Below are 16,244 nucleotides of genomic sequence, written 5' to 3'. Positions count from 1 at the left end.
GGAGCAGCTGGACTGGGCAGCACGTGGTGGGTGAGAGAAGGGGCAAGATGTCCGGGAATTCCTGAATCATGGGCTTAGTTTCTCTCAGGACTAGGATTTGGGTCGCCTGCTGTGAGTTAGAACATGGGGTTAGGGGAGAGGGAGGGCTGGCTAAGTTTGTGGCGTCCATGGGTGTTTTCTTCCCTTGCCCAAGGCTGCCAGGGCCAGAAGGGAGAGATTGGAGCACAGGGATGTAGTTGTACTTAGCTGGGAGGCGACCTTAGGAAGCACCAGTAGGGGTGAAGCGAGACGAGGGAGAGAGGGAAGCATCAGGGCTGGGCGCTGGGGACCAGCAGGGTCTGGAAAGTCCAAGGGTGTTGGCAACAGTGTTATTCGAGTGCAGTCCAGGCGGGAGAGAAAGGGCAGGACAGCCGAGGGGAGGAGGGGCGAGGAGAGGCGGGTGCTGGCGGAGCAGGAGGTGAAGCCAGGGGAGCTGGGGAGAGGCGAGGGGATGCCTGACGAAATCACCCCGCCAGCTATGGGGCGTCAACCGGGTCTTCTCCATGCTCGCTCATTTCTAAAATGAGATAACAATACCTTCCTCAAGGGTTAGATGCGCCAACGTTTATAAAGGGCCGTCGACAAGCTCGACCGAAAATGCCTGTGCTGCAGAAGGTGCTGGCGCAGTGGAGTCCCCGTAAGTGTTCCTTTCTTCACCCACCTGGGGCCCTGGGTGCCTGCTGACTGCCTGGCGCACAGAGGGCTCTGAACAGATGTTTTAGGAGGCGGGACGGGGGTGAGGAAGACACTGGCTGCACTGCCTGCTCGCCGAACGATGAAGCTGAGCCCCGTGGTCTCCTCTGGCAGATGGAGAAGATGACAGTACCTGCCTCAGAGGCCACGAAGCAGATGATGTCGGTGGCGAGTCCTGTCCCCTCAACACCCATGTTCCTTAAAACCTGATGGCCCCTTACTGCCGCTGCAAACCTCTGCCCAAGGGTTTCCTCTGGTCACACGTGTGGACCACAGGCGCCAAGGAGTCGGCACCCCGCTAACTGAAGGCAGGACACAGCGCACAGCAGCCCCGCTTCCTCGAAGGCAACCTGCCCGTCAGCGCAGGCTTCCCTCTCTCCCTCGTCTCGCTTCACCCCTCCTGGTGCTTCCGAGGGTCGCCTCCCAACTAAGTACAACTAAATCCCTGCCTCGGGATCTGCTTCTGGGACACCCAACCCAAGAGAGCATGTAAGCACGTGACCGAAAGGGGTCACTTGATGAGTGCTGGCTGGCTCGCTGGACGGGAAGCTTCGTGAGGCCGGAGAGTATCCACTGTGATGTTATTTTTCGTTCCCGGCTCCCCTTGTCTCCTCCTCTATTCTCCTTTCCCCTCCTATGGAGGAAGGATGCTCTGTGCCCAAAATGCCCTTCTGACTTCCCTAAGGTCAGACCCTCCTGAGGCATTGTGACATCACTGTGCATGAGCCAATGGCTGCCCTCCTGGGCCGGGCCCTTAGGCTCCTGGGGCCACCACCCTCCATTGACAGGGAGAAGCCGCCTTCTCCTGCAGGCTCCGTAACCCTCAGGCCAGCCACTGGAGCATGGGTCCCTCCTGATTCCGCTCTCGGCCCCAATGTTTCTGACGGTCAAGCTGCTCGTGGGCCGGAAATGCAGCCTGAAGGTGTCGGGGCAGGAGAGCGTGGCCATGCTGAAAAAACTGGTGTCCGAGCGGCTGCAGGTGCCCGAGGAGCGGCAGCACCTGCTCTTCCGTGGCCAGCTTCTAGCCGATGACAAGTGTCTGTCTGACTACTGCATCGGGCCCAATGCCTCCATCAGTGTCATCGTGCGGCCCCTGGAGAACACGGTGCCCGAGGAGGCCCTCCAGCCCCAGCCTCTGTGGCACCAGCTGGCTCAGGTCCTCGCCAAACACTTTGGGCCCCAGGATGCCAAGGCAGTGCTGCAGCTGCTGAGGCAGGAGCATGAGGAGCGCCTGCAGAGGATAAGCCTGGGGCACCTGGAGCAGCTGGCCCGGGACCTCCTGACCGGGGAGCCACCAGTAGAGACTGCAGAGGAGATGGAGCCTGAGGCTGTGGCCTCGAAGCCCGCAGACGAGCAGGAGATCGAGGAGGAGGAGAAGGCTGATCAGTAAACTGACCCTACTACTTATTTGCATGCTCAAATTCGCCCAGCCTCATCCTTAAGTGTTCCCTGCGACTCCCCGCTACTTCCTGCTGGTGTAGATGCATCCTCACTCCTTTTTGCAACTTCAGGAGCAGCTGAAGGAATTTTGGACCCTTCCATCATCTCTTGGGCTTGTGGTCCCCCCTCTGAAACATGGAATGATTCTACCCCATCACTATCCCCTAGAAAGGGTTCTGATCACCCCATGGGCAGCCCAAAAGGGCAGTCAAAGGCTGCGTGCCTCTCACAGACTGGGCATCGCTTCCTGGGCTGGGCGGTTTGCCTGAGGATGCCCAGCAACCCCTGGGGCTGTTAACACACATCTATGGTCCTAGGCAGATCCTCTCTCTCCTTTGGAACAGAAAGATAACATGAGTTCACGTTCCTCCATCCTCAGGCCATGAGAAGGGGAATATAGGTAGCGGCCCCTCGCCCTCTGGTTGAGCCTTTCCCTGCTGTCTGCTTGCTTGTGCCTCTACAGCTTGTGACAGGGACAACAGAGATAGGAGTGGGAGGAGAGCACCTACTGTGTGCCGGACCTGGAGGTCACAGAGAGACGCACACAGACCAGGCACAGCAGGAAACGAGCTCGGGCAGAACGGGCAGTTTGCAATGTCAAACACTCACTATGGCCATTGCGAACAGAGCCATGCCCCCGCCCTGCCCCAAGTCATCAACCCACAGGTGCCACAGAGCCCCCATTACCTGTCCAGCACAGCCCAGGCTCCCTGGGAGCAAAAATGGGACCAGCTGGGATCATCGCCCTCCCAGAGCGTGCAGCCTAAGTGGAGAGATGGCATCAATGTGACGAGTAAAGCAGCAGCATAAAACTAGAGTACAACCTGTGTGACTAAATGCTCAGATGCCAGCGCCACTTCGCAGTGCCCTGGGCTCGGCATGGAGGGGCCAGTGTCTGCAGGCAGGAAAGCCAGGCCCTTTTCTCTGCTCTTGGTGTGTGAGCATAGACCTCGCCGAGGGCTGAGGAGCCCCCCACCCAGTGTGTGAGGAGGGCAGGCAGCTCACTGTGAGCCTAGTGCCCCTCCAAGGTCCCTGAAGTGCTGTTGCTCGGTGATGGAGGCAGAGAAGGAGATGGAGACAGTGTATGAAAGGAACAAGCAGAGACCACTTACCTGGGGAGCATTCTGTCCTTGGCCTGCAGGGCACGGTGTCTGAGTCCAGTCCTAGCTCAGCCGTTTGTCTTGCTGCATGACCCGAGTTCACCTGTTTGATACTCGGGTTTTTCACCTGTTAATTGGGGCTCATTATAATAGTGTCTACTTACCCCTAGGTGTTTGTGAGGCTTAGATGTGAACTCCGTGCAATTGAGTGATGTCTTCTAGGGGTGAGGTCAGCAGCAGAAGCAGGGAGAGACCCTGGAAACCGTCTCTCTGGTGCCGTGAGCCTGTTTAGTAGCAGTTCCTACATCCAGAGCGAGACACGCTCCCATTTAGTTAATGACTCTCTCCTTTAATGCTACCCCGGCCCTGCTCCCACAAGCCAAGAGGAGAGGGAAGTCAGGGGCACGGAGGACTCACACGGGTGGCTGCAGCCAGCACCGCAGGCTGGGGGTGGAGGAGCCCCAGCCTCCGCCGCCCCCGCCCGGGTCCCTGAATGGGTCCTAGTCCTGCTCCTCCTGCTCCCAGGCCCTTGGTCCCCACAGGACAGGCCTCCTGCCCAGTTCTGTGAGCGTGTTGGTGCTGGGGCTTTGCCATTTGCAAAGGGGACGAGCCTATTATCTTCACATTAGGGGAACTAATAGTCCATTTCCCAGGAAATCTGTGGGCGATAAAAGTAAGTGGGCCATTTTATTTCTTTTGCCGAGAGAAGCGAGCATGAGGAGCATGAAGGACGGGAGCCTTTATTTTCTCTCTAGTTGGTGGGAGTGTCAGGGCCGCTGAGAGCAGCCACCTCCACTGCTTTCGTCACCAGCGCTGCAGGGGAAGAGGACTCCAGTCCCCAACTGGGAGGAAGGGAAGTCGTTGGGCCCCTTTGTGCCCGTGCCTGCCTCCCGCTGCTGGCTCCACCCTTCCAAGGGCCCCTGCTCCATCCCCACGAGAGCTGGGTGCAGGAGAGGACACACTAGCACTTTGAGCTTAAGGAGAACTTGTTTGTCACCTCTCCCAGGGACAGTTTTTACTCAGTGCCGTATTTCCCACTGTGGGATGACAGGCTTTGTCCCCTAATGGACGAACTTGCAGGCAGGGGTGTATTGGGAGGCGGGGGGCAGAGCCGTGCCTCATGCTCTAATGCTGGGTTCGGATCCTATTCTGTGTGGAGAGCCCCAACTCTTGGGCTGCCTGCGGTGGGGCTCGTTCCCCGTGCCCAGTTCCACCTTATTTCAAAGGTGAATTTAAATCTGTGCTGGCAAACCAGCTGAAGGCTCCCTGTCCCCTTCTCTGCTGTCACCACTTGAGGGGACAGTGGGAATGGGGAGCGCACTCTTTTTAAACTGCAGCCTGGAGCATGCAGCTCTGCCACTTCCCTGCAGCACCCCTCTCCACCAGGAAAAGACACTCAGGTCACGACTTTGCTCAAGGAGCAGGCACCTCAGGACAGGTTTCTCTCCACAGAGAAGTCTGGCTTCTCCTACCTCTCCTGCGTCACCAGCAGACCAGCACCCTCTGTTCCCTGGTTCCCGGTGAAATAGTCTTTCTGATGGAAACAGGCACAGCTCCCTGGATTGTATGCTATTTTATCAGTCCTTTATTCTTCAGTCAATAAACAATGATAGTGGTCCTACTATGTGCCAGGCTTTGTGCTAGGGACTTAGGTTGGTAGCCCAGGAGCCACATCTCCCTGAGAAGGCTGTCGAGAGAGAAGTGCGCCCCCTGCTGTCCCTGGCTGCGCCGTGCAGCGGAGGGGGCTGGGGAAGCCCCGCTGTCCTGTCATAGCCCAGGAGTGAGATGTGATGTGTCTCTAGGTATCCACGTCGCTTTAATCCAAAGTCCTGAATGATGGCACGAGGAATGGTCTGTCAGGATGAAAATTCTTGCAGATGTTGAAGATGTTAACATGTTTCAGGGGCTCCAGAGATCCTAGATGTCTGATTCTATTAGTCAGGAGTCCCACTCACGTTCAGAGAGGGCATATCACACAGGCTGGAACACCAGGGCATTACACCACTGCAGGTGTTGTGCCATGTGTTTTGTATGCATGATTGAAATCACTGGTAATAAGCCAACTAAAAGGAGAGGCTCAGCCCAGGAGCTGTGGGAACACAGATGGGGTGTGGTCCCTCCCACAGAGTCTCAAGGAGCCTTCAAAGAGGAGGTGGCATTTGAGCTGGTGAAGGATGGGAATGAGGGCAGTTGAAGGACACCTGTGAGACTTTTCTTGACACTCAGGGCTCCACATGTCACACCTGAGAACTGTCACTTGGCTCAGCACGCCCAGCATCTGACCTTGTTGGGTGCCTCATGACACCCAGAGACACACAGACATGCAAATACATCCCAGATACACACCCAAAAACACATCAACACCCCTCACACCCATAGGGTGGGGGCTACAATGGCAGAGCCAGTTTGCAGAAGGGAGCTTTAAGCTCTGCACAACTCGCAGTGTCTGAGTGCAGGTATTGCTTTTCGGGGTTCAGGCTGTGGGAGCCCAGCTGACCCACTTGGCCCACTTGGCCAGAAGATCCCACGCAGCAAATTCAAAGACAGAGAGGAAGACTGTAGAGCCCAGCCCAGGAGCTGTGAGTGCTTCAGGACGAAGTGGCCCAAACCGACCTTGCTTTGTTCAAGTGATGCCTCATGTTGTTGGGACAGGGGTGTTCGCAGGACATATAGGGACATGGAGAGGGACACGTGGTGTACACATTTGTGTCCTGCATGGCAGTTGGGTTTTGCAAGGGTGCCTGGACATGAAGTCAGCCCATGCCTCTTTGTGGACGGAGATCCCTTCTCTCTGTAAACTCTCCAAGGTGGCATGCTGGTCTGGATCACCTGCTCCAGCCTGGGTCACCCTCCCTGTGCTATGGGCTGGGCTTGGGTGGCTGCCAGCTTGTGGCAGGGGAGTGGCTGCAGAGCAGGCTGCCCTGGGGTAGGGTCCTGCGCCAAGCCAGCTGTCGCTCATAGAGGCTCAGGCGAGAACAGCTGCAAAGCCTGGGCCCCGTGCCTTCTGGAGCATATGGCGTTCCTGCCGGCTGCCTCGCCCCGCTCCCCCTTCTTCGGTCACCTTCCTCCTCTCCTGTCCTTTCTGCTTTTCTTCCTGTACCTCTTCTCTCCCCTTTCCCTCCCCTTCTCTCTGACCACATTTGGGCTGAGTTGGCTGCAGTGCGTAGACACCTGGGTGCTCGCTTTTAGCTCTTTCTCTCTGTTCCTTAAGTCTCCTTCCTCCCGCCCCTGCCCACCTTCTCTTCCTTCCCATTCCTTTCATCAGCAGTGGCCCTTCTATTGAACACCCCCAGCTCTTCTCCTTATCCTCCTCGTGTCTTTCTCTTGCACTTACCCAGGCTCACCCAGTGGGCAGGCGCAGACGGGAACTCAGAACTCACCTGCCCGCATGTGCGATGTGGATCCATAAGTGCATCTACCCAGCCTGGGGCTCAGGTACAATGGGAAATGGCCTCATTGCACCCATGAGCCTTTCTGCTGATATAAACCTCAAAACAGTCATCTGCACACATAGGGTTGCTCACAGATGGGCATGCTTCCAGGGAGGCGGGACTGTCCGGGCAGGCACATATGCAGTGTTGGCTTTGGTAGCAAGCCACCTCTCACAGCCACAGTGGCCAGCACTTTGGGCGCTGGGGCCCTGGACCTCCTCTCAGATCTCTGCACGGGCCATCCCAGCTGGCCCTGGGCGCCCTCATTCTCTTGGCTCAGCTTCTGCAGTCCCTGCCGGCTCCTCCCTGGGAGGCTACTTAGCTCCAAGGGGACTCCGGGGCTGTAAATCCCCCTCTGCAATGGACTGTAACGCAAGAGCCAGCAGGAAACCCCAGCCCCCAGGATGGCTCCCACCTACTGCCCTCTGCTCCCTCCGACAGCACTTCCCATCACGGTGATTTAAGGGCTCCCTGGCAGCTTTTAGCGGCTCCCTCTGCCCTCGTGGAAGGGTGATAAATCTGAGGTAACTACTGTCTGCCGGCTGGCCATAAACCCATCACAATACTGCAGTAGGGCGGGGTCTGTCCTCGAGACCCGGCTGAGTCGGCCTTGTCAGCCAGCGGCCCTTGGAGATGTCCCAGGGCACCCACGCCTGGGACGTTATTTATGAGCCAGAGACCCCAGGATCAAAGCCAGTGTTCATCAGAAAGGGCAGGGGGAGGCCCTCAGAGCCACCCACTGGTCCCTGATCTCATGCAGACAACCCCAGGCCACTGTCGCTACTTAAACTTGAATGATAGCTAGTTGGAGAAAGCAAGCTTTGGTCCTCTCAGGCTCCCTTACCCCCTGCCCGCTTTATTTCCCTGATCAACTCCAAGTGCAGCTCCTGTTCCACACACACATATTAGAAGAGGGACTCTGGAGGGGGCTTTGGTGACCGTTGGGGAGACAGAGAGGGCTCCAGCCGGATGTCTGTCTTTCCTGACCCACTGCTGCCCTTTGCCTCCAGCACAGCCTGGCCGTAAGGAGGGCAGCATCGGGCGCTCAGACCCCAGGACTTTGTGTGAGCAGCCCCGTAGCTGACGTCAAGGGCAGGGACGGTTGAGGAGGATGCGTAGTCACCGTAAGCAAAGTGAGGAGTCATTCTCCGGACTCTGCTTCTCTCTGTGCTGCCTCATTCCCTGGAGCCATCTTAGCCCAGCCCCTCCCTCGACTGTGCTGTGACGCTGTGACGATGGCAGCCCGGTGGAGAGGGAGTCGGGATGATGGGACAGAACAGTGTTAGAGCCGGAACCCGAGACACACACTAGGGGGTCCAGTCCGGAGACACCCCCTAACTGTGAGAGTGTCGGTTGGTCCCTTGGCCTCTCTGACTCTCAGTGGGTTCGTTTGTTCCATGGGAAGAAGAATGCCCTTCTTGTGGGGTAATGAAGCTCTGAACTACCAGCCAATAAATATGACATATGTAAAAGTATTCTGCAAACTCTAAAGTGCTGGGCAGAATTAAGGCTTATCCTTATTCCCTCACTTTCTGCACACCGACCTCTACTACAGACGACAGGAGCCCCTCCGGCCAGTTTACATCTAAAGGGCTTATTGCAGGGTGGGTGACAAGACCCCTGGGAGGGCTAGGAGCACTGTGGCCAAGAGGAACACGCACACTGCCACCCACCTGGGGCTTGAGAGCCCAGTCCCCCCACCACAGGTGCCCCCGGGGACTCCAACGCCTCCTGTGCCACCCTGGAGAGCTGACTCTCACCTGGCTCATTGCCACCTACAAGGTGCATGTTGGTGCATCTGCTTGGAGAAGCAGGTTGTGATGAACCGTTAGCTGAGAGAGTCTTGGAAACGTAGATTTTAACTTTGCAACAAGCTAGAAGGTGGTTGGCCGGTGGGAAAGAGGGAGGGGATCTGGGTGGGGTCAGGGAACTGCAAGTGACAGTGTCTCATGGGAGCTGGACAACAGAAGGCAGGCTGCAGCTTACACTCTTCCTTCTCCCAGTTATCCGATCAAACACTAATCTAGGTGCTGCTGTAAAGGGAATTTGCACATGTGATTAAAGTCCCGCATCAGATGACTTGAAATATGGAGATGATCCTGGCTGGGTCCAACTCAATCATTGGAAGCCTGTGATAAGAAGGCTTAGGCCTTCCTTGGAGGGATGCAGGTCTGTGACCAGCAGCTTTGGCTCCCGCGCATGGGTTTCGGCCTGCCCACGACCTTCCCTTCCTGCCTGCCCGCCCTATGGACCGCGGACCTGCTTAGCCAGCCCCCTGCACTCATATGAGCCAATTCTTTGTAATAAACCCGTGTAATCTCCTACTGGTTCTGCTTCTTTGGTTAAACTCTGCCTAGTACAGTGGGCTTCTGCTGGAACACGGTGGAGCAGGAGGCCTTGTGAACAGGTGGGGAGGTGCGTGGCGGGGTAAGCTCCGCCTTCGTCTGCACTTCCGCCGTGTTGGTGGAACTCCTGCATCCTCTGGCTCAGCAGTAATCCCAGGTCCCATCACATTTAAACAGTGGGACAGACAGGCATGGTTATCCCCACTTTTTAGAGGCTCAGAGAACTCAAGTGACTGATCACCCAGCCAATAAGTGGCTGAGCAAGACCTGGCTGACCCGCTGGTCCAGGCACCAGTGATGGGATGGACACCTAATAGTGACCGTCGGGTCTTTCCCCTGCCCTCGTGGGGCTCTGAGTCCAGTACACGGCTGCTGAGGGTTCATGCTGGACCGTCAGAAAGCTTTGGGTTGGGGTTGGCTGTCCTGGCTGGACCTGGCTGTCCTGAGCAGTACTCAGGCTCACAGCCTTCAGAAGAAGCTGCTGCAGAGGCGGTTGCTCTGGGCCTGCAGGAAGAGCGAAGTGCTCTCAGGACACCAGCAGGAACCCCGGTGGCCGTCCCCAGGGAAACTCCTTTGGTTAGAGTCCATGAATGTGAGCCAAGCCCTCCTTCTAGGTGGACTGAGCTGAACTCTGGTGGTTGCAGAGATGACCAAGGCACCTCTGCCTGAAGCAGCCTGGCCATGTGAGGGGGACATCTGTGGGGCAGCTGGGAGGAGAGAGCTGTTTACGGTGTAGGGGTCGTCATGGTGGGGGCGGGGGATCCAGAGGGTGGACAACATCGGAGCTGGGGGGTTAAAAAGAGAGGCTGGAGGGGCAGACCAGAAGAGGGAGCAGAACACGGGCGATGTGTAAGTGTGTAGAAGGTAAGAATCTCAATCTCTAACGCGGGTGAGATTAAGCAAATTTTCTTTATTTTCTAGAACAGCTTAAATTCTTTTTTGTCTCTATTGCCACAGAGTGGTGAAAATTTAACATTGGTCAGTTTGGGGGGAACTTCCATCACTTTCCCGGGGGCTGCTTTACTTTGGGGAGCTTCCGGAGATCCAAGAAGCGGGGGCGGGGTTTGGGCGAGTGGGCGTGGCCAGGACAGGGATGGGGGCAGGGATGCCTTTGACATCTCTGGCCCTCAGCCCTGCTGGTTGTCCCATGGCTGGCCCTCAGAGCCTGGGGCTCCTCTGCTCCTTTCTCACCGGTCTAGTGGGGATACTTGGATCTCTGAAAGAGGCAGGAAGTGCGGTCCCTGAGAACCACATGCTCCGGAGGATTCCTGGGTTCCGAGCCCTCCCTGAGACGGGCGCCCATGGAGTAGGCGCCAGGCCACCCAGCAGCTCTGGACCTCAGCTTCTTCTGTAGTAAAGTGGCAACTGATAAGTACTTGTAGGGGTGGGTGAGTGGAGAAAATAAGATGGCAAGACGGGCTCCCCCCGGATGTCAAATGTCTCGCAGCTTAGTGCCAGCAGGGACCTTGGCCCCCACATGGCGGCATTGGTCCTGGCCCTCTGGGTCCTCTGGGTGTGGTTTGAGAGGTCCTGTCCCCACTACACTGAAGCTTAGCCAGACACCCTGGGCAGGGGTAGGGGTAGCGGAGGGTTGCTGCCCCCCCCCCCAAGTCCTCCCTTGGTGCCTCTCGGTTCTGGGGGCACTGCCTGCTCTTTAGGAGTGTGTGTCGGGGGGAGTGGGGTTGTGGGTGCCCTGGCCCCCGAATGGGGTGTGGGGGACCTCAAGTCCTCTCCGTAGGCCTTCGAGAGGCTGCAGTGGCCAGCCCTGTTGCTTGGACTCCGGGGAGCCGGGGTTTCCGGCCCCGCCCCACTCTCCACGTTTCTAGCTGGGAGAGCGGCTCATTTTCCACGGTGCCGCGTGACTTTCCAGACTATATTTTCAGTCTCCGTTTGACGTCAGTACCTCGTCGGGTCCTTAGGGATCGTCTTTGTACATTTCCAGGCCATCAGGGCTGAACCTCCGCATCCCTTTAGGCCTCTCTGTTGAAACTCCTGCCACCTCCGGCGGCGGCTCCCTGGGCAGCAGTGGGCGGGGCTCCTTAGGAGGCGGGTGGATGTGGAAGCCGGGAAGGGAGTCAATAGGGCGGCAGCTGGAGAGAAGGCCAAGCCAGCCGGACCCATCCGAGGTGCTGCGCTGTCCTGTGTGGCCTGTGAAGGTGAAGGTGGGCGGGGGCTGGGAAGCCGGGAGGAGGACTGAGCTAGGCTGGCTGAGGTGGGAGGCAGCGCGCTGTCTCTAGGCTGCGCCTTGCAGACACTCCCTGCCCGGGTCTCTGTCCGAATCCTATAAAGGTGCAGGGAGATGAGGAAATGGGAGGGCAGAGTCGGGAGGGAAGACGGAGGAGGCTGGAAGGGGTGAAAGAGCAGGGACAGAGGCGGAAGAGCAGAATAGGACAATCACAAATTACGTTTGTACGGCGCCTCGCTTTTCCACTGATTTACCTCCTTCAACCCTCAAAATGACTGCTGTGGATATTGTTCTCTGTTTACAGATGGAGGAAAACTGTTGCCGAGAGACTGTCCTTGGCTCACAGTACCTACGATTCAGCCCGGCTCTGCCCTCGGCTTTCCTTTCAGAGTATCCGAATCGAAGGGGCAAGATCTGCTCAAGGCTGAGCGCGCTGGACCGCAGGGCCCTGCATCAGTGGGCCCCAAATACCGACCGGGACTCTGTGGTTGGGAGAGTCCCCATCCTCGTCCCGCCTTTGCATCTAGACTAGGGCTCTGTGTGTGCCAGGCACCCCAGATACAGGCAAGAGACTCCTGTCCCCATTTCACTCCCCAACACCTACCTTTTGTGGTCACTTAGGATGGTCACTTAGCCTCTCTGGGCTCGATTGCCTCTTTGTCTTGTATCCAATAGGTTTAGCATGTCCTGAACTGAACGCGTCTTCTCTCCAAACCTCACCCTTGGGGCCCGGACCTCCCATGCTATTCATTATCCCAAAGGTTCTTCCTGCTTGACGTTGCCCTCGGCCTTCTCAAGATAGAACCCTCGAGTCTTCCTTTATGCCTCTGTCGCCCTTACCCCACATCCAGCCAACCAGCACGCCCTGTTGGTGTGCCTTCTAAATGCCTCCAGGGTTGCTGTAAACCCGAGGAACCGGAACTGAACAAGTGTTAGTTCTTTTCCTTATGAGCCCCCACTTCCTGCTGTGAAAATTATCAAGTGATCTGAACATGTGAGTTGAATATAATGCGATTCCTGAGCTTTCCTTCTCACTTCCCTACTAGCCACTGGATCCCAACTCCCACCCCAGGGGCTAGGGTTTCAAAACAGCTTCTAACTGTCACCTAGTTCCCACTGCATGGCCCAGGGTCAGGCTCTCATGGCCCGCAGGGTGGCAGGATGTCAGGGGTGGCAGGATGTCGTAAGGGTTAAGTATGGGGACTTTAGTCTCCAATCCCAGTTCTAGCCACTCACTAGCTGTGTGACCTGGACAAGTTATTTAACCTGTCTGGGTAGCGGTCGCCTCACCTGTAAAATGGGAATGATACTATACCCCGTTATGAGAATTAAATGAGCTTATATACACAAAACACTTAGCACGGTGCATGGCAAAAAGCAAGTGTTCAACAGATCCTAACTTTTGTAACTATTGCCTGGAATATGCTAACGACCTCCTGAATGGTCCTTCTGCTTCAGGCTTGTCCCCTCCAACCCATTCTCCACTCCGCGGCCAAAGGGCTTTCTCCATCGCTCCCAGGCAGGGCTGCTGGATAAAACACAGGATGCCCTGCTCAAATTTAGCTAGATGTCTGGTACTCTTTATTTGCTAAATCTGGCAACTCTACTCTTATGCTTAAAAATTTTCCCTGGTTCTCCAATATATATAAAATAAAACCTAAATTTTTTAGCATGACGTTCAAGTTCTGGGATTCAGACCCCTGGCCTCTTTGTTTAATCTCTCTCCTCCCTATTTCTTACCACCCCCAGCCCCCTCATCTTATGCTCCAGCCGTCTCCAACTGCCTTCTTGGAAACCCAGAGGATGAATCTTAGCATTTTGAAGTGAGAAAGAATCATCGGCCACATTTTTACAAGAGAAAATTGGGGCCCAGAGAGGTTAAAGACCTGCCCAAAGCCACACAGCAGTAACTGAAGCCCACATCTTCCAGACCAGCGTCCTTTATGGGACCTTGAACCTTGGTTCTGAAAAACCAAATGCCACATTCAGGCCAAAGGAAGACCCTCTTGGAGCAACAAACATATTAGGTTTAAAATTCCTGGCCTTGGACCAGCATGTGCTTCACTTAGGGTTTGGGGGAGGAGGGAAGGCTGGATCTGCTGGCCCAGAACAGTTCCCATGAGCCAGCCTCAGCAAGCTGTGATGCCTGAGAGGTCCTAGGGGTGCAGAGCGACAACCTGGATGTGTTTCGGGCTCACATAAGGAGCTCTTCGGAATAAAAGGGAGGTGCTTCTGAGACTCGAAGCTGGAAAAGCAAGGCCCTGTTTGCAGCTCTGTTCTTGGGGTTTGGCCTGGAATGGCAACTTATTTCCCCAAATCCAGGCAGCTGAGGGTGAGGGCACATTAGGCTAGGGACTTTAATAATCCTGGCTGGCCCAGCAGCCTGCGATGATGACCTTGGGGGCAAACATAGAGTGGAGGCCATCATAGAGTGGAGGCCATCATAGAGTGGAGGCCATCATGATGGGAGTGAGGGACACCTTCCTTGCAGGGCTCCCCGGCAGGTCTCGCCACCGTGCAGTCACCCCTACATCAGACTCAAAGTGGACTCGCTTCCCAGCCGGATCCCCAGGAGGCTCTGGCTCCATTATGGCCACTCGAAAATATCTCTGCTCAGTGCTGAGAACTTGGTCCCCGTAATTGACTTGTATCGTGTCCAAAGACTGTGCACATAACCAGTCCAGAGTGATGCATCATCTTTAGCAAAAAGATTTATCATGGAATCTGCAGCAGCTGCCCATTCGTCTGTAACAGAAACAGGGACCGTGCTCCTTGCCAGGACTCAATCATCCTTTGTCTTCAAAGCAAATTCCTCCATGGTCGGAGGCTTTTTGGGCTCAGGCGGAGGCTTGTGGCCAACTTCCTGGCTGTGGTCCCAGAGTCCTGGTGTCTCCATCTCAAGAATCTCAGCCACAGGCAGCAGGGAGTGAGGGAGAAAGCGGAGCACTGGGTTTAAGAGCCCTGAGCTCTAGAACCGACTCTGCCACCAGCTGGCTGTGACCTTGGGCTTGTCACTTAACACCCTCAGGATGATTTGACATGCAGGGATGGGCCAACCTTATAACAACCGACATCACCACTCAGACATCCTTCTTCATCTATAAAGTGGAATTTGTGATTCCTGCTTGAACTATCTCACAGCAGAAGTGGACAAGGAATCATTCATCACGTACCTTGCAGAGAGGCCACATGGAATAAAGATTGGGAGGATCAGGGTCAGATCCTAACTCTGCTGCTTGGTTATGTCACACTGGGTAAGTTTCTTATCCTCTATAAGCTTTGGTTTTGTACAATAAGGATGCCAAGAGTGTCTGCTTCGTAGTGTTGGTGTTGGGAAGACAATGAAAAAATGCACAGGAGTCCTTAGAATGGTGCCGGCCTGCTCTCAAGACCTGGCCAGTGCTTTCATTGCCAACCCACTTCCTGGGGGAACAGGACGTCTGAGTGGTGATGTCGGTTGTTATAAGGTTGGCCCATCCCTGCATGTCACATCATCTAACTGAACAGCTCACAGCTCTAGGTTAGGAAACAGGTTTGCAGAGGTTAAGGACTTACACAAAGTCACCCAATTTGTCAGTGGCAAAGGTGAGCTTTAACCCCATTTCAAGCTGACTCCGGGATCTGTGTTTGTTTCTGCCACGCCACATGGAGAGGGTGAAGATGGTCAAGCAAGAGTATAATTAACAGTGAGGATGCAAAAGCTCTGGAACCAGGTGTGCTTGTGTTTATCCCATCATTGCTACCTTTAGCTGTATGACCACAGACAAGTCACTCACCCTCTCTGTCTCTCTGTTAGGTTCTTAGTGCAGTAAATGGTGTTCCACAATGATTATTCTAGTTGTCATTGCTGTTAACGGCAGGGTATGCTGTGTGCTGAAGGACAGCACCATGGCCAGTATTAAGAAGAGTCACCCTAGAACAGCGGTTCCCAACCCTTTTGGTTCCAGGGACTGGTGCTCCTATGAGAATCTAACGCCTGATGATCTGTGGTGGAGCTGAGGCTGTGATGCTAGCGCTGGGGAGCAGCTGCAGATACGGATGATGCTTCGCTTGCTTGTCCACCACTCACCTCCTGCTGTGCAGCCCAGTTCCTAATAGGCCACAGACTGTGGGTTGGGGACTCCTGCCCTAGGACATCCTGTGGGCTGGAGGTGGTTGGGTAAGACAGCAGGAAGGAGTGGCATTGAAATGGGCTTTGAAGGACAGAAGGGCTTCTCATGAATGAAGCCAAGTGGAAGAAGCTTCTAGGCAAACTGGATAATACACGAGAAGGTGCCAGGTGGGACGACTCAGGGAATTCTGGAGTGAATGAGCGTGGAGTCTGGGAACCCACAGGAAGGGCACCCATCATCCATCCACCCACTGAAACAGAGGCCGCTGCCTTTTAAAATCACTTTCCGTGTGCCAGACACTTTGTAATCACTGTCTCTAATTTTCACAGCTGCTCTTCGAAGTCGGTAACAGTATCCCCTATTACAGACAAGCGACTGAGGCCTAGAGAGTCTCAGTAAGCTCCCCGAGGCCACACGAGTGAGGGACAGAGCCAGGACTGAGTCAGGTCTGTCTGCAAAGTGGCTCTCTGTCTACACCACTGAGCTAACACCAGCCATCGATGAATGACTTTGTGCTTCCATTCGACACCCCTGCTCTGAGCCAGGGGACGGTTTTAAGAACTAGATTGGGCGCTGTCTCTGGACTCCGGTAGCTGGCGGTCTTGGTAAACACATGCTGTGGCTGCTCAGCTGGTTGTGAAGCACCGAGGAAGTATGGCCTGTGCACGGGCCTGCCCAGGTCTCCCTCATCAGACCAGCTGGTCTCACCTTTGCGGCTGAGGACAGTCTTTATAACCAGTCCACTCTCAGGCTGGCTAACAGGTGGGGAGGGGGCAGGTGGTGCCCTGTGTCCTCAGCTCCAGGGAGACTGCATAGGTGATGGATAAGGGAGACAGAACCTTGCCCTGGGCCACTCCAGCTGTTACCAGCCTCCAGGACAGTGGGTTTTAACATCCGTG

The 16,244-nt window shown here is 55.6% G+C and overlaps 1 protein-coding gene across 1 annotated transcript; it reads left to right on the top strand.

Annotated features, from left to right (window-relative positions):
• Positions 1-1,606: 1,606 nt before the first annotated feature.
• Positions 1,607-2,122, top strand: UBL4B (ubiquitin like 4B). Its single transcript, XM_011367574.1, has one exon. The coding sequence runs from the start codon at positions 1,607-1,609 to the stop codon at positions 2,120-2,122; it is 516 nt and encodes a 171-aa protein (XP_011365876.1).
• Positions 2,123-16,244: the final 14,122 nt, after the last annotated feature.

The sequence above is a fragment of the Pteropus vampyrus genome, unplaced genomic scaffold, assembly GCF_000151845.1.
Source record: "Pteropus vampyrus isolate Shadow unplaced genomic scaffold, Pvam_2.0 Scaffold6, whole genome shotgun sequence".
NCBI classification, from domain to species: Eukaryota; Metazoa; Chordata; class Mammalia; order Chiroptera; family Pteropodidae; genus Pteropus; species Pteropus vampyrus.
The sequence above is the reverse complement of the archived record's forward strand: the minus strand, read 5'-3'. Positions and strand labels throughout refer to the sequence as shown.